The sequence below is a fragment of the Microcaecilia unicolor genome, chromosome 5 (assembly GCF_901765095.1).
Source record: "Microcaecilia unicolor chromosome 5, aMicUni1.1, whole genome shotgun sequence".
Classification (NCBI taxonomy): domain Eukaryota; kingdom Metazoa; phylum Chordata; class Amphibia; order Gymnophiona; family Siphonopidae; genus Microcaecilia; species Microcaecilia unicolor.
In genome coordinates, this window is record NC_044035.1 from 205,748,575 (window position 1) to 205,769,409 (window position 20,835).

The 20,835-nt window shown below is 46.0% G+C and overlaps 1 protein-coding gene across 4 annotated transcripts in view; it reads left to right on the forward strand.

Moving 5' to 3' along the window:
- NUP93 (nucleoporin 93) overlaps window positions 1–20,835 on the forward strand; it is a 1,074,191-nt gene that overhangs the window by 869,645 nt on the left and 183,711 nt on the right. For all 4 annotated transcript variants that reach the window (XM_030203719.1, XM_030203720.1, XM_030203721.1 and 1 more), the window contains one exon: window positions 1,187–1,304. In XM_030203719.1, the coding sequence (XP_030059579.1) occupies window positions 1,187–1,304 (118 nt within the window). The remainder of the gene's footprint in view (window positions 1–1,186; window positions 1,305–20,835) is intronic.

Genomic DNA, 20,835 nt, shown 5'->3' on the forward strand with positions numbered 1-20,835 from the left:
AAAAGCCAAGCCTTAAGCCCTGCTTTAAAACTTTTGAATGAGAGTTCTGCGTGGAGGTAAAGGGGGAGGGAATTCCAAAATGAAGGGGCACCAAAAAAGAATGCCCGATGTCATGTCAATTCTAGTTGGGCAAACCGAGGACTTGGCAAGACTAGCTGGTGGTCATTTAACCAAGGCTGGCTCAAGGATAGTCGCACCCTAAGTCAGCATACTTTGGCAGTGCCCCCCCCCCCCCCCCCCCCAATCACATCACTTCCAGTGCCCCCTCCCCCCCCCCTCCCCACGGGTTTGGCATCTTTTGCCCCGCTCCCCTTCCAATCCAGTCTCTATCTCCCCCTCTTCTGTCGTCCTCCCCACGGGTCCGACACTGCTCCCTCACCTCTCACACTCCACCGCGTAAAGTTTACATTAGTCGCCGGTGGCAACAGCAGAAGTACAACAGGCAGCATTTGGCCAGCCTCTGGGTTTTCCCTCTTCCACATCCTGCCTCCTCAGATCCAGTTTCCTGTGGGTGGGCCATTGGTGACCGACATGATCTTTACAGGACTGCAGGGGAGTGAGAGATGTGAAGGAACAGTGTCAAACCTGCGGTGAGGGGGGGGGGCAAGAGAAGGGGAGGGGTGGGGGGGCAGGTAAAAGGCTTAACCTGTAGACCAGGTGGTCAGAGGCTGGGTGTTTTTTCACTCTTAATCGCCAGGGCTCTGGGCCAGAGCTCCACCTGGTTCCAATAGTTAAGCCAGCCCTGCGTTTAACGATTGAAGACGACAAGCTGGGGAGTATGGTATGGTGAGAGTGGGTAAGTAGAGCATGTTTATGTTAGAGAGAAGACAGTATTCCTTTTTCTCGTAGAAGGTAGCCACAGTATTTGGGTTAAGATGCCATTCCTCTCTAAATATTTCTTTTGGTGTTCAGGCAGGAGGTTCCTGTTCTACTGGGCCTAAGTTTTAGACTAGCAAATTGGAAGTAGCTTATGTAAAGTTGGGTTTCCCTGCTGCTACTGGATGCATCTTGCCAGTAGCTCCTTCAGCTTCATGGCTTAAGTTCTGTAACCAATAAGCTGTATTGCAAACTCACTGATGTATGCATGATTCTAGATGTTTCTTTATGACACTGCATGTGTAATTTTCATTCACTTGACATATACATTGAACATCAGCTAGTCACAAAAATGTATCCTTTCTTTTAGGTACAGAACTCAGGGAATAAGTGCAGAGAAGTCCATTAATTCTACCTTCTACCTACTATTGGATCTGATCACGTTCTTTGATGAATATCATGCTGGGCAGGTGGACAGAGCCTTTGATGTATGTTTCAGAAACATTGATTGATAACCTTTGTAAAACAAAATATTGCTTTAATTTGTATGAATCAAGCCTTTTTTTGCATCTAAAGGAAGAATACTGGAAAAAATCTAAATAGCTCTTTCTATAAAAGCAGAAAGTTGTCCATTTTTATTCCTTTCTGGACATCTTCAAACCCAAATTTCCATTATATTGCCAAAGGATCAGTCGAGACTAATGGGTTATGCCCATCTGCCTGCAGATGAAGTTAGAGATCATTAATGAGCTATGCTTTATAGGATACTAGTAAAAAAGGCCCGTTTCAGAAAGCAATGAAATGGGCACTAGCAAGCGATCGCCGGTATCCGAGCCCTGCTCCCCGCCCCCACGTACTGCAGCGCGCGCGCCTACCTGCACCATGATGTCCAGTTGCAGCAAGTCGTTCGCGATGCTGTGCCCGCATTTGTCATAGGAACCTCGTCCGCTTGGTGTACTGGGCCCGGTAGACCTTCTCGCCTGCCTCCTGGCGCTCCGTTCGGATTCCTGGGCAGGGAGAAGAGTAGGGAAACAAGCACCGCGTGTCTCCCTACTCCTCCCCCTCCACATTGGACAATCGCGGCTCCTCCCCTCTCGCTGATGTCACAATTCTCTACATGATTGACACCACCACACCACCGGATATCTACTCCATGAAGGACACCACCACCGGAAGCCACCAGGCAGCCTCAGAATGTTGGAGGTGAGCTTTATTATATAGGATTGTGCAGCATAGCTCAGCTGGTATTCTCTATCTCCAGCAGGTGGATAGCAGCTCCTGTGCAGCTCTGTGACCATTCCTTCATAGTCTCCTTTTCTAAAGATTCAGTTGAGTCTGGGATTGAGGTGTTAAGCTTAAGGTGTAAACCTGGTAATGCCAGGTCCCTCCCTTCTCTGCCTGTTTTCTTCCCCAATAACATTTTCTCCTGCATCTTTAAAAAAAAAAAAAAAGTTTCTGATAAGATTTTCTCTCTGGTTTTGGGGACGTTTATGTCTCTGAAGTGCCTTGGGACTAAATGGACCAGCAGTTCTGCATTTAAATTGTGAGTACTTCTGCTTTAATTATGGCTGAACTTTTGAAATTGGGGAGTTGGGTTTTAAAATCGGGGCAGTGTGCTGCCTTCAGTCAATTAGATTCAGCCATTTTGGGTCCCTCTCAGGGCTCTACTATGGTACAGGGGGGTCAGGCTACAGGCAGAGTTTTGATGGGTCAGCAGCAGCAGAGTGTGATGCTGCTGTGGCCGTTTTGAATTCTGTTTCACCGCTAATGCAGTCGGTTGCAAACATAAGAATAGCCATACTGGGTCAGACCAATGGTCCATCTAGCCCGGTATCCTGCTTCCAACAGTGGCCAATCCAGGTCACAAGTACCTGGTAGAAACCCAGTTAGTAGCAGCATTCCATGCTACCTGTCTCTGAGCAAGCAGTGGCTTCTTCCATGTCCATCTCAATAAGAAACTATGGACCTTTCCTCCAGGAACTTGTCCAAACCTTTTTTTTAAACCCAGATACACTAACCGCTGTTACCACATCCTCCAGCAGTGAGTTCCATAGGTTTACTATTCTTTCAGTGAAAAAATTTTTCCTTCTATTTGTTTTAAAAATATTTCCATGTAATTTCATTTAAAACGAATCGGAGAAAATTTTTCTTCACTCAACATCTAATTAAACTCTGGAATTCGTTGCCAGAGAATGTGGTAAAGGCGATTAGCTTAGCGCAGTTTAAAAAAAGGTTTGGATGGTTTCCTAAAGGAAAAGTCCATAGACTGTTATTAAATGGACTTGGGGGGAAAATTCACTATTTCTGGGATAAGCAGTATAACATGTTTTGTACATTTTTGGGATCTTGCCGGGTATTTGTGACCTGGTTGGCCACTGTTGGAAACAGGATGCTAGGCTCGATAAACCTTTGGTCTTTCCCAGTATGGCAATACTTATGTCCCCTGGTCTTTCTACTTTTTGAAATCAATTCTACACCACTCAGAAATTTGTAGACCTCAATCATATCCACCTTCAGCTGTCTCTTTTCCAAGCTGAAAAGCCCTAACCCTTTTAGCCTTTCCTTATTTGGGAGGAGTTCCATCCCCTTTATCATTTCAGTCGCTCTTCTTTGAACCTTTTCTAATTCCACAATATATTTTTTGAGATACGGCGACCAGAATTGAACGCAATACTCAAGGTGAGGTCGCACATGGAGCGATACAGAGGCATTATAATATCCTTGGTCTTGTTTTCCATCCCTTTCCTAATAATTTGTAACATCCTGTTTGTTTTTTTGGCTACCGCCCACACTAGGGCAAAAGATTTCAGCGTGTTGTCTACAATGACACCTAGATCTTTTTCTTGAGTGCTGACTCCTAAGGTGGGCCCTAGCATCATGTAACTATGATTCGGATTATTCTTTCCAATATACATCACTTTGCATTTGTCACATTAAATCTCATCTGCCATTTGGATGCCCAGTCTTCCAGTTTCCTAAGGTCTTCCTGCAATTTTTCACAATCCGCATGTGTTTTGACAACTTTGAATAGTGTCATCTTCAGATTTAGTCACCTCACTCGTGGTTCTGTTTTCAAGATCATTTATAAATATGTTAAATAGGGACTTCCGAAGATGCGGTGAGCGGAACGGCAGCAGCTGAATTCGGCTCTGAGGCCCCCCGCTTGTCGAGCGCTCACACAGATGAAAAATTAATCTAAATCACCAGCCCTGACTACCAGAGAGCAGCGCACGCTTTATGGACAAGTATCTACAAAAATCGCCCACAGAAATGGCACAGAAACCAGCGAGAAAGGAAAAGAGCAAGACCGGGGGTGGCGAATCCAAGATGGCGGTCGCGTCGCCGACGTCCGTCTTCACAGGCGGGCAGCTCGAGCAAATCACGGCTGCAGTGATTAAAGCAACGGACCCGCGCTGGTCCTTTCAAATACGCCTAGACGGATTGGGACTCAGAACAGGGGAACTGGAACAGAGAGTCTCGACACTTGAAGACGGGGCCCAAGTGCAAGCCCCAGAAATATCACTCCTTCAAAAGCAGGTGGCAGCACAAGCCTTAAAAATAGGGGACCTGGAAAACCATTCCAGGAGGAATAACATCAGAATAGTGGGCATACAGGAGCGGGTTCCAGAGAAAAATTTAGAAGTGTGTCTGGAATCACGGCTGACAAAGGAGCTTGCACTCACGGATTCCGGGGACCCGCTGGTGGTGGAAAGGGCGCACCCCATGGGAAGGAAAGAGGAAGCCAAGAATCGCCCCAGAGTGATCATAGTGAAAGTAACTTAATTTTAAGCATAAAGTGGAGATAATGAATGGCTTTCGCTTAGAGAAAGGATCTAAGCTATGAGGAGCAGAAAATACTGATTTTCCAGGATTACTCTCAAGCTGTCCAAGAGCAGCGAAGAGCATGTCACCCGTTGTGTTCTTGGTTAATCAAACAAGATATGAAATTTGCATTGGTGTATCCAGCACGCCTCAGGATCCTGCATCAGGAAAAATGGCAACATTTTCAATCTGTGGCTGCAGCTAATTCCTTTCTCAAAGACAAAGGATTTAAACTAGAAGGCTGAGTAGAGATCTCTTATGAAACTTGTGTGCTGTTATGTTAAACTTTAAGTTAAATTCTTTATAAGGGTGGTAGTAAACCTGTGATGTTGTATTGAGCGTTGGGAAGGGGGGGGCCTCCTGCCTTCCTTCGAAGGGAGTTTAATTTCGCGAGTACTCTCGCGGAATGGCTGGGGTGATAGGAGAGAGTGAAGGGAGAAGGGGAGGGGAGGAAAGCGGCAACGACAAAAATACAGTGGGACGGAACGGGACCAAATGACAAAGGTATCTATGTTTTATATATATTGTTACAGGGGCTACCAGGTAAAAAGGGGAGAACTCAAATCACACTTCCCTGGGAGGAGGCTGGGCCCCCGGGGGGGAATACTAGGGGAAGGATTAGGCTTTGGGGCACGTCACTGAAGCCGCATGGCACAAGTTAAAAGAACACGTTTTGTAACCTGGAATGTGGGAGGGATCACGTCGTCAATTAAGCGGGGGAAATTCTCGCGGCACTACACCGACATGGGGCGGACATAGCATGTATACAAGAAACCCGTCTTTCCGACACAGAGCATGAGAAGTTGAAGAGGTCTTGGGTTGGAGAAGTTTTTTCAGCCTCGGCAGAAGGGCGGAGAAGAAGGGTAGCGATCTTGATTGGGAAGAGGGTGGCGATTAAGACAGAATTAATATCAAAAGACACACAGGGACGCTATGTGTTGGTGAGGTTGTGGCTGCAAGGGAAGACATTAGCATTGTTGGGTGTTTACGGCCCAAATGTATATGACCCAACCTTCTACTAACTATTAAAGAAATGTGCTGCATTAAATTGCCCATTAATGGTGATGGGCGACTTGAATCTTGTCGTAGACCCAGAACAAGATTGCTCAGCACCCAAAGGGGCCATGCAGGGAAGATCTAGGGCCAAGGTCTTGCAGACGTTTATGCAAACTATGGGTGTACTAGATACCTGGAGAGCGATGCACCCGGGCAAGAAGGAATTTACTCATTTATCACGTGCACATGGGACACTCTCCAGAATAGACTATGTTATGGTGAGCAGAGAGCTATTCCCTGAAGTTTTGCAAGTGGAGATAGGTCCTGAAGAGATATCAGACCACAGTTTAGTGTGGGTGGACGTGGAGACTCCAGGAGGTTATCAGCTTGGCAGGGGCTGGAGATTCCCAGGGTATTTATATGGGAACAAGGACTTCTCTAAATGTATTAAACGTAAGTGGGAAGAATATGCCAAATTTAATAAGCAGCATATAGATGACCCTGCTTGTATTGGATGGCAGCGAAAGCTGTTTTAAGAGGTGATGTGATAGCTTATGTAACGGCACGGAATAAAAAGATAGCCAGAGCCATTGAGCACCTAGAGCAACAGGCAAAGAGTGCGAAAAGACAATATGTGAGTAATCCGAACAAGAGAACTTGGGAGCGCCTTAAAATAACACAGCTTTGAATTCGCACCTGCATGAGAAAGCCACGAGAGCACTGTTCTACCATAAATATAGACTACAAAGATGTGGCAATAGGACAGGTCCCCTATTAGCAAGGCTGGTGGCAAACGAAGCCTCGAAGGGTGGTCACAGCGGTGAAAGATATTCAGGGGATGACAAAGACTAAGTGTGAGGACATCAGACAGATATTTGTGCAATATTATTCTCAATTATATCAGAAACAGAAGAACCGGGGAGGTGTCTTTAGATAGCTATTTGGAGAGCCTGGGTGTCCCCCGCTTACTAGACCAAGAGATTAGACGACTGAATGAGCCAATTAACGGGCAGGAACTTCAGAAGGTAGTCAGAGGCCTGGCTTTGTCATCTGCGCCAGGCCCAGACGGATTTTCCGAGGAGTTTTATAAACTGCTACCGGACACTTCATTGGGTATGCTTGGGGCCTATTATGACACTGTGGTGCAGACCGGGGGGTTCCCTGGCCATGCAAATACAGCCTTAATAACATTGTTGCCAAAACCCGGGAAACCAGAAGACCAAGCAGAGGCCTATTGGCCAATATCGCTGATAAACGTAGACAACAAAATATTAGCGAAAATATTGGCTGATAGGCTAGCACATATTCTGCCGAGGCTGATTGGGGAAGAATAGACAGGATTTGTGCGCCAAAGGCAAGCAGGGTAGAATGTCCGCAGACTCCTTTTAGCGATGGCCCGTAGCAAAAATGATAAAGTACCAGCTCTACTCCTAAGCCTTGATGCGGAGATGGCTTTTGACAAAATAGATTGGGAGTTTATGTTTGGTACAATGCAATATATGGGATTCCGGGGATGGTTCTATAATGCTGTCAATGCCTTATATACAAAACCATCGGCGATGATCCTCATTAATGGAGTGAAAAGTGAAAGCTTTCCGATTAGTAGGGGAACACGTCAGGGATGCCCCTTGTCACCCCTCCTTTTTGTATGACGCTAGAACCCCTACTTAGGGCAATAAAATTAGAACGGGAGATACAGGGGGCAAAGATAGGAATGTATGAGATTAAAGCGTTAGCTTTTGCTGACAATTTGTTGATTATGACTACCAACCCCGATAAGTCAATTCCAATTTTATTACAAATAATTGAGAAGTATAGTTTGCTATCAGGATTTACCCTGAATCTTAAAAAATCAACAGCTATGATGGTGCAAGGGGCAGTGACCCAAAAGCAACGGGAATTCAATGTGACCTGGGCGGAAACAGAGTTTAGATATTTGGGGGTCCGTATACCTAAAGAGCTGAAGCAGTTGTATCATCTAAATGTGTCCAAGTTGATTGGGGATACATGTACAAGGTTGCTGTTATGGCAAGATTACCCACTGTCTTTGGTGGGCCGTATAGCCCTAATAAACATGATGATTATGCCTAGGTGGCTTTATGTATTTCAGGTGCTACCGCTATACCTCACAACCACAGATGAAAGGACATTGAACCGAATCACTCAGAGATTTCTCTTGCGGGGGAAGCGGGCTAGAATACCACTCTGGACACTACAAACCCCAATGGAATATGGAGGTCTAGGGCTCACAAGCATACGACATCTAACAGTGGCAAGTGGCATGCGCCATATAAATGATTGGCTTAGAGGAACAAGCTATTTTACGGCCACTGAAATAGAGACAGCAGCATTACACAATGTGCACCTGGGCTATATGTTGCACACACCAGCAGCATTAACACGTAATGAATTTCGGGACACAGGAATCTTTACGACCGCTCGTGCGGTATGGAGATGGGTTTGCAGATTACATCAATTCTCAGCAAAAACTACACCGTACTTGCCTATATGCGGAAATCTGGACTTTAAACCGGGACAATTACATAGCACATATAGGAGATGGAAACAACGAGGCCTGATCTACCTGGCGCCGGCGCTGACAGATGAAGGGAAAGTTAAATCCTTTAATGAGCTGCAGAAAGACTTTCAGTTAGCCCCTTCGGACATGTTCTTTTACTACCAGATGAAACATATAGCCAGCCTACCCTGGGACTCCATAACTGAAGATGTGCGGGAGGAATTGGCAGAAGCATTTACTTTTAGATCCCAGCAGAAGGTTCCACTGACGTTCCATTAGATACATAAAAGATACCAAGGCAGAGTTGGACATTGAGAAACTGGCGAAGGTATGGAGCGAGGAGCTGGGAGTGCTCATAGCAGTTTCTACGTTGAAGGACCATATATTGGGGCTGCGGTGGATAACCCACTTAGTAAAACATTGGGAGATCCAATATAAGATGGCACTCAGAGCTTACATACCACCAAGAAGGGCCTTCTACATGGGACTGTCCCCGGATGGGGCGTGCCCTAAATGCAGAGCAGAGGGAGCCAGTCTAGGTTGGAAATTTATTGTTAATAGAAGAGAATGTAACAAATTTGAATATGACTGCACTAATAAGTATGTACTTCTATTCTTCAAAACAATAAAAAAGCATTTAAACATAAATATGTTAAATAGCACGGGTCCCAGTACAGATCCCTGCGGCACTCCACTGTTCACCCTCCTCCATTGAGAGAAATTACCTCTGTTTTCTGTCCAGTAACCAATTCCTAATCCACACGAGAACCTTGCCTCCTATCCCATGACTCTTTAATTTTCTCAGGAGTCTCTCATGAGGTGCTTATCAATAGCTTTCTGAAATTCTAGATACTCTACATCAGCCGGCTCACCTTTATCCACATGTTTATTTACACCTTCAAAGAAATGAAGCAAGTTGGTAAGGCAAGACATCCCTAGACTGAACCCATGCTGACTCTGTCCCATTAAGCCATGTTTGTCTATGTATTCTGTAAGTTTATTCTTTATAATAGTTTCCACTTTCCTTAGCATCCATAGCAAATGAATCCAGGGACTTGTGGGTTGTGTTCATCTACCAGCAGGTGGAGATAAAGAGCACTGAATTGCACTTCCTTATAGGATGGAATGCTCCTTGTTCAGTCAGTATTTTCTATCTCCAGCAGGAGGATGGATGGTCTCTCACAAGCTCCTGGTCTCATCTGTTTGCATCTCCTGTTCTGAATCTGTCAGTTCAGTTGAGCTAGGGGTGTGTGGGGCTGAGCAGTGCTGCCTTTAAGGATTTATACCTGGTCACACCAGGTCCCTCTTCTGCTTTCCTCCATGCTGCTTCCTCACAAAAAAAGAGCCTTAGCACTACAGTGGCTCCTGGAGAGGTACTGATGCCCCCAGTATCAGGGCTAGGAGTGGAGAGGGTAAATAGGTGCCTGTACTGGACTCCAATGACCCAAGGCTTGAGAGCAAGTGGGTCAGCAGCAGGCCTCCCAGCAGCTCCCTGGGGTGAGTTTTTCTTTTCTGTACGGCTTACTTTCTGGTGCTGTGTTCCCGGTGGGGAACTCTACACGCTTTCTGTAGGCTCGGTTCAACAGGCAGGGTCTGCGTTCAGGTCAGCCTTGTTGTTTTCCCGTGTGCGGGCTGCTCCTTTTCATAGTACTGACAGGGCTTCAGCGGCCATCTTGTCAGCATGTGAGCTGGAGTACCTTGCTTTCGCTAGTTTTCACTGGTTCAGCTAGACCGGATATGTCTACGGGGGAAGTATCTTGCTCCAGTTGCACTATTTAAAAAAAAAAAAAAAGGATCCCGAATGGTGGTATAATGGCTGTCAGGAGTGCCTTCTGGGTTATTGCTCCATCCCACCACTCCCCTCCTTCCTGCCTCGCAGAGGACTCTGGTCTCATCGGGATCCTCATAGTGGACTTCAACTCCGCTTGCACCAATACTTTTAGTACAGATCCGCTAGGGGTGGACAGAGGCTCCCTGGAAGCTGGAGAGTTCTGAGGTAGGAGATGACCTCCTGGATGAACCTAGAGTTTCCCACATGCTTGTTCAGCTGTTGGTCTAGCACAGTCACCTAGGTTTTACATCTCAGCCTTTCCATGGTGGGCGGCCCTTTTCTGCACCTGCTACAGCTACTTCAGGGCAGCCAATGTTTGTGATCTCTCTGCAGCAGTCTGTTTCCGTCCCATTGCTGGGTTTGGTTCAGGCTTAGCAATGGTTCTGTCGCGGTTGGGATCTTGTTCTTATCGGGGCTGGATTCGTACCACTCAGGCCTTATGTGGTAGCAGCGGTCACCTGGAGTTCACTGCCTGTGGTGAGTTGCCTGGGTGCCAGGTAGAGAACATTCTCTACATGAGCCTAGTTTGGTTATCCCTTTATGTTGGTTGCAGCTTAGTTCTTTCAATTTTTCTCTGGTCAGAGGCCAGTTCTATTTGGCTCTGGTTTCAATTTTTCCCCGTCCTCCAACAGTGCAGTCCGGAGCTAGGCTCCATCCAAGGAATACTCTCTTTCTGTTGGACAATGCGCCAGTGTTGCAGTGAGCAATTTTCTCCTTGCATCTGGGGACACAGGCAGGGCATGGGACCCGTGTCTGTCTTGCTTTCCAGTGTTTCTCTGCCACAGGGAGTATTCATGGTTTTCGTGAGGGGGGGGGGGTGACTTTCTCCATGGTCAATGCTCTGCTTTCAACGGCCTAGTTCTGTAGAGATAGCCTGGCCTACTCCCGCTGGTCTCAGGGTCTAGGCTGGTTTAAGCCTCAGCTTAGAAGCAGAGGTGCTCAGCTAGTCTAGGTCCCTGATTTTGTTTTCAGCGCTTGGAGCATCGGTATCGCCCTCTGAGGTCACTTTTAAACCCTATAGCATGTACTCTTGTTTACTGTAGTGACTGGTTCAGGTTTTCTGGCACTGTTTGCCACACAGTGGCAACATGTTTGGCTGCCACATTCCGCCTTTCAGCACAGGCAGTGTTTCCCTTTTCCAAGACTGCTGGTGCTCACCTTCTGGGCCTTTATTCCTTTGTGGGGTTTTTCACAGTAGCTCGGATCCCTAATGAGGCCACTGAGTAAGCCTGTGCCTTTATTTGCCTCTTGGTTTCCTTTGTAGGATTTTGGGACAGCTTGCAACCTTTTACAGAGCGGCTTCCATGTAGCAGCATGGCTTCCTGGTTCCAATAACCTACTGAGAGTGAGAGCCAAGATCCAAAGGTTCCTGCCTCTAGGGTACCCTGGGACTTCTCTGGTACTCTCATTCTTTTTCAGTGCATTGGGCAGCTATTGTTATTACAGAGTGGCTTCAGGTTATCTGATTGGCTTACTAGTGGCAGTAACCAGTGAGGAGTGACCATGGGGTGTCACAGGTTGCAAGTCTGTGACCGCTATGGCTTGCTATCCATAGTACACCAGATCCTAGGCGGTCAGCCAAGCTAGTTGTTCCCATTTGTAGTCCTACCAGCCTGTTCTGGTGCGCAGCCTCACCGACTGTTTCTTGCCACTCTCAGCGGGCAGTCAGCTTTGACTTTAGAAGCCTCTACACCTATCCAATGCCTAGGTCACCTTTGGCAAGCTTCATTTTCATCACACATGTAAATAAATACATTCCTCCGGATACGATCTCCAAGCCTCTTTGAGTTTCTAGGAGCACAGGATGCAAGTTTCTATTAAACCCCTCCATCTCTTCCTTGGTGTTGTGGGGCCAGGTCCTACAGGCACTTTTTGTTTTCAGCATGTAGTTGTGATAGTACACAGGAAACACCAGAAAGTTGGGAGTTCAAACTCCAGACATGCTCATGTGCTGCTGGATGACAAGGAACAGAAAAAGCCAGAATTGGTCAAGCTTTTAATTTCTGCTTCTCTTCAATTGCCACTGTGCATGCTGTCCGAAAAGACTAGGCTTCAAGTTCCAATTCTACCATGGCCTTCCATGCCACTCGAGGGAAAGCTCTCGGTCTCTCCTTGAGTTCCGGTGCAACACTCTCTCCCAATGCTTGAGGAATAGCTTCAAATTGTCTCAGTCCGTTGAGGCTTGGCCATGTTTCAGCTTGATGGACCCTTGGTCTTTTCCCAGTGTGGCATTACTTATGTACTTATATAAGGTTTCACGCTGGAGTTCTCCTGTTTCACTGCGGATTTTCTCTTGGACTCGTCATACAAGCTCCAATTTATCTCTCCAGCAATTCTATCTGCCTGGCGGCCGCTGCTACTTCTACATCCGACAGTTGTGGCAGTCCCCTGTTTCAATGGAGGGAACAGGATGTTATTCTGTTTCCTTGGTGGTTCCATGAAAGGAAATTATTTCTACTGAACCATGGAGTTCAGTGGAGTACTCCTTTCCTTTTGGGATTAGTGCATTCTGTTATAATTTTAGTCCCACAAAGAGGAGGGGGGGTTCTGTCCTCCCTGAATGTCGGGAACTCATGCTGTTTTCTGCCCATTTCACATTACCACAGGAGACTTCTGTGGTTCAATTCCGTGGAGGTTTTAATCCATCTGTTGCCATTGCCTGGCTTGCGATTCTTCTTTCAAGGTAGTTTGCACATTTCCCAAGAACTACCCTTATTCAGTCCTCAGGATTGGTGTTCATTTTCACAAGGAATCGGCGATTTCAAACGCTAGTCTTGGGGTATCATGGAGTAATCTCAGCCATTGCCTTGAGAAAGACCTTTCTTCTCATCCAAGTTTGGTGCGACTTCCCTTCCTAGTCTTTGAGTCTGGACATATGTTCCACCTCTGGGTGCCATGACATCTGTCTTGGATGTTTTTCCCTCGTGCCGTGTTCCAAATCAGGACCTGTGGGGTTCCTGGTGCATGTCTGTCTCTCTAGGACCCTATAAGTCTACTGTGGCGTAGCGGATAGTTCTAGCGCAGCTTTCCTCAGACATTTTGGAAGTTCTCTCTCTCTTGGCAGTAGCTCTCGGCAGCTGCTAATCTGGGTCTTCGCTGGGGACAGCAGATTTCTGATTATTCCAGGAATCCAGCAGTCCAAACTTTTTCCTACATGGCCAGTTGTGAACTTGGCTATGTGTTTGGCAAGGTTCAGACATCTCCCGAAGCATTGTTTTTGGCAGTCACAGCCTGGTATTTTCTAGGCTTGCTCCACCGGGCAGCCGGTCCACCATAGTACAGCCGGTCCACCATAGTACAGCTTTCTGTTTCGCATAAGATGGTGTTTGGGGGTGGCCTTAGCATATTTGATACAAGATCCTGGTGTTGAAAGACACGGTGTCTGCCTGAGAACAGGGCTGGCCATTCTTTCCATCCAGTTCACCCTTGCCCTCATTTGATCAATGCCAGGTGATGTCATGCGGGTCACCCTAGTTTTCTTTTTTGCTCCTAGTATCTGTTTGAACAGGAGTTCAGAATTCTGGGCTTAAGCCTATCAAGAGCCCCCGGACTCCCTTTCTAGAGCGTAGGTAATCTTCATTCTCCCTTCCCTTCAGGAGGCTTCTGCCTTTCATCTCTTGTGCCTTTTGCATTTCCGGCTCGTTGGATGTTTGATGTTTACGTCTCCACTATTGAACAGTGTTCAGTGAGCTTCATTGGTCAGAGCACTACCTCCTGCCTTATTAGGAACCTCAGCAAGGGCTGCGGTTTCCGCAGCCATGCTAGCTTGCTGGCTCAAGGAGGTTTCTGCGTCCGTAAATATCTAGCGGGTAAGCTTTTCCATAAGTAATGCCACACTGGGAAAAGACCAAGGGTCCATCGAGCCCAGCATCCTGTCCACGACAGCGGCCAATCCAGGCCAAGGGCACCTGGCAAGCTTCCCAACGTACAAACACTCTACACATGTTATTCCTGGAATTGTGGATTCTTCCCAAGTCCATTTAGTAGCGGTTTAAGGACTTGTCCTTTAGGAAACCGTCTAACCCCTTTTTAAACTCCGCCAAGCTAACCGCCTTTACCAAGTTCTCCGGCAATGAATTCCAGAGCTTAATTACGCGTTGGGTGAAGAAAAAGTTTCTCCGATTTGTTTTAAATTTACTATACTGTAGTTTCATTGCATGCCCCCAGCTGATTGCACCTCCAGTTCTGTATCCCCCTTACAACTCACCATACAAAAAATATTCAAATTGTGATTATCACCTCAGGACAGCACACACTCCTTCCACTGCCAGACACTTCGTTTAAATAAGATAGGTGGGGGGCGGTTTTGTAATGGCTCCCAAATCAAAATGCTCACATAGTCGAGGACCTGCTTTCAAATAGGGCTAGACACTTTGCAAAATAACTCAAAAATCCTGCAAAAAGGCATTCAAAACCTATATAGTGGAGGAGTAGCCTCGTGGTTAGTGCATCGGACTTTGATCCAACTGGGTTTGATTCCCACTGCAGTTGTTTGTGACTCTGGGCAAGTCACTTAACCCTCCATTGCCCCAGGTACAAATTAGTACCTGTATGTAAACCGCTTTGAATGTCGTGCAAAAACCACAGAAAGGCGGTATATCAAGTCTTATTCCCTCCCCTCCCCCTTCCCCTAACTTACCAGACCTTAACAGCCCTAGCCCACCTATCACCTATCACACTGGTTCCACAAATATACCTATTACTGGGAAATTGGAACAAGCTGTATTGTTACAGATTTCCTACACAGATACTACATGCTAACACATTCCTTCACTCCAGTCACACATGCAAAACATGGACAAACCCTTACCTGATAGAGGACCACAAAAAAAAAAAAACAAAGAAAATTGAGAGACAGTAATGAAAGAGGTCCCGCACACCAGCTCAATGTCAACCATCAGGGACAGCCCATACCCAACCCACATCAGCAGAAGAGCTTTCTCCAACTTCATAAGCTCATATGCCTTGATGCAAAGCTGACGTTCTGGTTGATGCTCTCTTCCCTGTACTCCTCATGAGAGCAGTACTTTGAGGAGTCAGACTCTGACTTCTCCTGGGAAGACAGATCAGGACCCACGGGACCTCTCAGATGAGGAGTCCTATAGCATTCCATCTGATCCTTCTCCACAACCTCAGAGGCATAAACATCCCCCAGGAGACTCCAGGCTTTGTCCGTGAGATGGCTCAAGCTGTATTATATACAGAGGAAGAATCTCGTTCAGAACTTTTTGAAGTTCTAGATTGACTCTCCACCAAGAGAAAGTATTCCATTCTGTTATGGAAAGTACTTTAAAAAAACTGGGAGACCCCTCTGACAGTTTTGCCCAAAGGAAAATTGATGCAATGTATAGAATACAAAAATGAGCAGGGTTTGAGAAAACACAACTACCACATCATTCTTTTAACTCTGTCACAGTGCCAGATCTCATGCTTCTGCTCCTCCAGGCAGAGAAGTGAGAACATGAGACTCTTTTGGCAGAAATACCTTTCAAGCATCAAGGCTAACCAATCGCATTTTGGATTGTCAACTTTATTCCACCATTTACTTAAAATCTCTAATACAGAGTACTCTGTCCTTTGCAGAATTCCTTCCCTCTGACAAATAAGAATTCCAGAACTTCACAGAAAACTTCTAGACTGTATATCTTGAGGCAGGTCTTTGTCTCCTCATGTATCTCTGCCTTAGCAGTAGTAATGTGCCAATTGTCCTGACTCAGAATCTCTGATCTTGAATCTGCTGTCCAGGAGTGGCTAGCAGATGTCCCTTGTCATGGAGAAAACTTGTTTGGTGACAAAGTTGAGAAGTTGACCGACCTAATTTAAAAACATACAAATACGATAAAACTTTTTCTAGACCTCAGACTTCTACTGCTTTTACTCAAAAATTCCAGGAACGATATCAATGTTCCAACTGCTACATATCTAAGCATCATTACACACTTACGCCTTCTCCATCCCATCACACTACACCCCAGTGGTTCGCATCCAAGACAGCAGTGGGGACAAAATTCCCAGATGCCCTCAACCTAATTTTTGACTCCTTCCTAGAAAGCATTGCCACAGTGCACTTGTCTGTTCCAAATGAACTACCTGTCGGAGGGAGACATATTCTCTTCTAACAAAGATGGCCTTTCATAACCTCTGACCAATGGGTCCTACATACCATTTAACACAGCTACGCTCTGCATTAGTGAAAAAGACCACCCAATCATCCACCAAGACAGTCTTCTTTCAACTCTCTCCAAATGAGATTACTTCAAGAGGAGCTCTCAGCTGTCCTCCGGCAGAATGCAGTAGAACCAGTTTCTTCAATATTGAATATTGTTATCATAACTGAGAGCCTTGGTTCAAGGCCTGAGACAGGTGTTGAGAGTTCTACTCCAAATATTTTCTCATTTCGAGAAAAACAGGAGGAGTATGTCCGATTCTCGATCTACAATACCCTGAACAAGTTTCTCCTCAAAGAAATGTTTTGCATGATATCCATGGGCTTACTCCTTACCATGATACAGCTGAATGATTAGCTTTTCTCTCAAGACCTCAAGGAGGTATATTCCCATATATCTGTTCTCCCTGCACACAGAAAATTCTTCCGCTTCTGCTGTGGAGCTCTACACTATTAGGCTGTACTCCAAACCCACCCCAAATTTCTCCCAAAGCTGTAATCCATTGTATTATCTGTCTTTTTCCTAAACCACATTCTCATCCTGGAGGAAGCAACACCTTAGACTGCAAGTGTGCTCTAGAGCATACTGTCTAGAATGAAAAACCTCAAAGGAAATCCTCCCAGCTTTTTATATCCTTTGATCCTAACAGGTTGGGAATTCACATCACCAAGCATACAATCTCTACTTGGTTGGCTGACTGTGTCGCCTGTACGTATACTCAAGTTGAGCTGACTCTGCATGGCTGGATTAGTGCTCATAATGTGAGAGCCATGGTGGCCTCAGTAGCCCATTTCCACTCTTCCACTATTCCAGACATTTGCAATGTGGTCTTTTATCTACACCTTCACTACTCACTGTCTAGAACAGTAATCCAGGTGAGATAGCCAGTTTGGAGAAGCAGTCCTGCAGAATCTTTTTACTGTTTAAAATCCACCCTCTGGCCTGTTATTTCCACTATGCTCACTATATACTTAGTTACAAAAATTATTTTTTCCTGTGGGCCTGGTAGCTAGTGAATCCCATAATTGAGAATATTATGCCTGCTTGTCTTCAGAGATACTAAGTTACTTACCTGTAGCAGGTGTTCTCCAAGGACAGTAGGCATATATGCTCACATCCCTTCTACTTCCCCTTGGAGTTGTCTTCTTAACTTTAACACTGTACTGCTGGTCTTGTGCTCGCACATCAGGCAGGAAGGCACCTGCACATGTGCGATGGAGACACTGCCTCAAAGATTTATGTGTGTATCTTTTTTTATTGAAAAGGAAAGCACAACCGGCAATCAGAAAAGGCAAAAACAACATTTGTAAAGTAGAATATCAAATCCCCACCATCTCCACACCCTCCTCAAAGATACATTAGCACACTGGATTACAAGTTTAGTAAACTGCTATGGGCAACAGCAAAAAGCATATTCCAAAAAGGAGACCATATTTGCTGAAATTGCAGGCCTGAGGGAGATGTAATGTCCTGTACGGCAAGTCTGTCCTTCCAAAGGAGAGTAAACATTTGAACATGCCACTGTTGCATAGAATAGCTTTTTTGTCCATAATAACTATTCGAGACACAAAGCTTTTCATGCCTCAAGGTGAATAAAAAAGTGGCCTTATCAAAAAGCAATAAAGGATCATAATGAAACCACAGTGCTGTAGTTGAGAAACCGTCATCAGTAAGGTACTCCAAATCTTGTTAGCAAAGGGCAAGTCCAAGCATGTGTCCTAAAGTTACACTAGGAGTGCCACACTTCGGGCAGGCACGGTGGTTGGTAAGCCATAGAGGAGCAACATAGAAACGCAAGTGAGCAGCATTCATTAAATGACACCTGAGAGAGAACATGGTACTTTAAAGCAAGTGGAAGAAAGCTGTATAGACAAATCGGCACTCCAAACCACCGAAAACCTGGTGTAATTCAACTCTGTCACTTGTCTCGGATATGCCAATGATAAGAGAGTGGCACTTTCTGATGTCACTTTCTGATGTGTGCCCAAAGTGTTAGTGGACACTAATTCCTCTTGCACATCTTCAGCGAGGTCCTCCCAGGGCAGACTGGTCATGTAATGTCTCAATTGTGAGTAAGCAAAATGATCAGTTGCAGGCAAAGAAAATTCCTGTTGGAGAGCGGGAAGGTTTTCATATGGCCCTTATCTCTTAACACTTGGAGTAAGTACTTGATCCCTTTACAGTGCCACCGGTGGAAGATAGATATAGCTGTCCTGGAGGAAAGGCTGGATTCCTGACAAATGCCTATGAAAGGCGTCACTTGAGCTGAGAAGCAATGGTGGCGACAGATCCAACGTCAGATCACTTTCGAAGTTGGCAAACAGATGTGAGACTTTCAAGACCTGGAAGAGAATATCCCCGGTTTATGTGAAGAAGACAACTAAAGTGAACACCCTCAGTCCATTGTATTTCTGGGACGTACTAAACCAGTCACTGATGTGTCTCATGCCACTAGCAATGTGATAAGACCCAAAAGACCAAGGCCACCCAAAGGCACTGGGATCTGAAAGTAGTAACAGGTGCTCTTCTCCCCTGCCGGAGAAAAACCTGCAATATGTGGTTCAAATGTTTCATCAGTTTAAATACAGAGGCAGAACCTGAAAAACATAAAGCCAACGAGGGACTATGAGCCAACAGTGATAATAGGTACGCGCTCACTAAGCGTGAACCCGGGCTCGAGCATCCTGAAGCAGTCTGCTATATTACATCATAAGTTGAGTCAAATCCCGGGGAATAGATACACCTAGATATTTAAGGTTACCATCCACCCAGGTCAAGGGAAGGTCACCCACTCAGGATGCCCTTGTTTCTGGCAACACCGACAAAGCTGCGACTTGTGCAGCTTTAGAGTAAATCTACCAAATCTACTACTACTACTACTACTATTTAGCATTTCTATAGCACTACAAGGCGTACGCAGTGCTGCACAAACATAGAAGAAGACAGTCCCTGCTCAAAGAGCTACAATCTAATAGACAAAAAATAAATAAAGTAAGCAAATCAAATCAATTAATGTGAACGGGAAGGAAGAGAGGAGGTAGGTGGAGGCACGTGGTTACGAGTCCAAAGCAATGTTAAAGAGGTGGACTTTCAGTCTAGATTTAAAGGTGGCCAAGGATGGGCAAGACGTAGGGGCTCAGGAAGTTTATTCCAGGCGTAGGGTGTGCAGCGAGACAGAAGGCGGCGAAGTCTGGAGTGGCAGTAGTGGAGAAGGGAACAGATAAGAAGGATTTATCCATGGAGCGGAGTGCACGGGAAGGGGTGTAGGGAAGGACGAGTGTCAAGAGATACTGGGGAGCAGCAGAGTGAGTACATTTATAGGTTAGTAGAAGAAGTTTGAACAGGATGCGAAAACGGATAGGGAGCCAGTTGAAGGGTCTTGAGAAGAGGGGTAGTATGAGTAAAGCGACCCTGGCAGAAGACGAGACGGGCAGCAGAGTTTTGAACCGACTGGAGAGGGGAGAGGTGACTAAGTGGGAGGCCAGCAAGAAGCAGATTGCAGTAGTCTAAACGAGAGATGACAAGGGTGTGGATGAGGGTTTTGGTAGAGTGCTCGGAAAGAAAGGGGCGGATTTTACGGATGTTGTAAAGAAAGAAACGACAGGTCTTGGCAATCTGCTGGATATGAGCAGAGAAGGAGAGAGAAGAGTCAAAGATGACCCCAAGGTTCGAGCTGAGGAGACAGGGAGAATGAAGAGAGCCATCAACAGAAATAGAAAACGGGGGGAACTGGGAGGTGGGTTTGGGGGGGAAAATGAGAAGCTCGGTTTTGGTCATATTTAATTTCAGGTGGCATTGAGACATCCAGACAGCAATGTCAGACAAGCACGCTGAAACTTTGGTTTGGATGCAAGGTGAGATATCAGGGGTAGAAAGGTAGATTTGGGAGTCATCAGCATAGAGCTGGTAGGAAAAGCCATGGGAAGAAGTGTAGATAGAAAGAGGAGGGAGGGGACCAAGAACAGAACCCTGAGGTACGCCGACAGGCAGAGAGATAGAAGTAGAAGAGGATCCACCAGATGTGAACACTAAAGGGTGCGGAGGGAGAGGTAGGAAGAGAACCAGGAAGGACAGAGCCCTGGAATCCAAGTGAGGACAGGGTATCGAGAAGTATGCTGTGATCGACAGTGTCAAAAGCAGCGGAAAGATCAAGAAGAATGAGGATGGAATATGACCTCTGGATTTAGCCAGTAATAGGTCATTGGAGACTTAGTAAGCGCAGTTTCGGTTGAGTGGAGAGGGCGGAAACCAGATTGTAGTGGGTCAAGAATAGCATGTGAGGAGAGAAAATCAAGGCAGCGGCGGTGAACAGCACGCTCAAGTAATTTGGAGAGAAAGGAAGGAGGGAGATGGGTCGGTAATTAGAGGGACCAAGTAGGGTCGAGTGAAGGCTTCTTAAGGAGAGGTGTGACCACAGCATGTTTAAAAGGCAGCAGGGACAGTCGCAGTGGAAATTGAGAGGTTGAGAATGTGACAGATAAAGGAATAAGAGCAGGAGAGATGGCATTAAGAAGGTGGGTAGGAATGGGATCAGAGGAACAGGTGGTACATTTTTGAGGAAGAGTAAAAGTCAGACAGGGGACCGAAAACTATGTGGGCAACAATTTGTAAAACTCGCCTGTAAACCATTGGGGTCTGGGACAGAGTGTAACTTGAAAAATTTAACGGCTCCTTGAAGTTCCTTC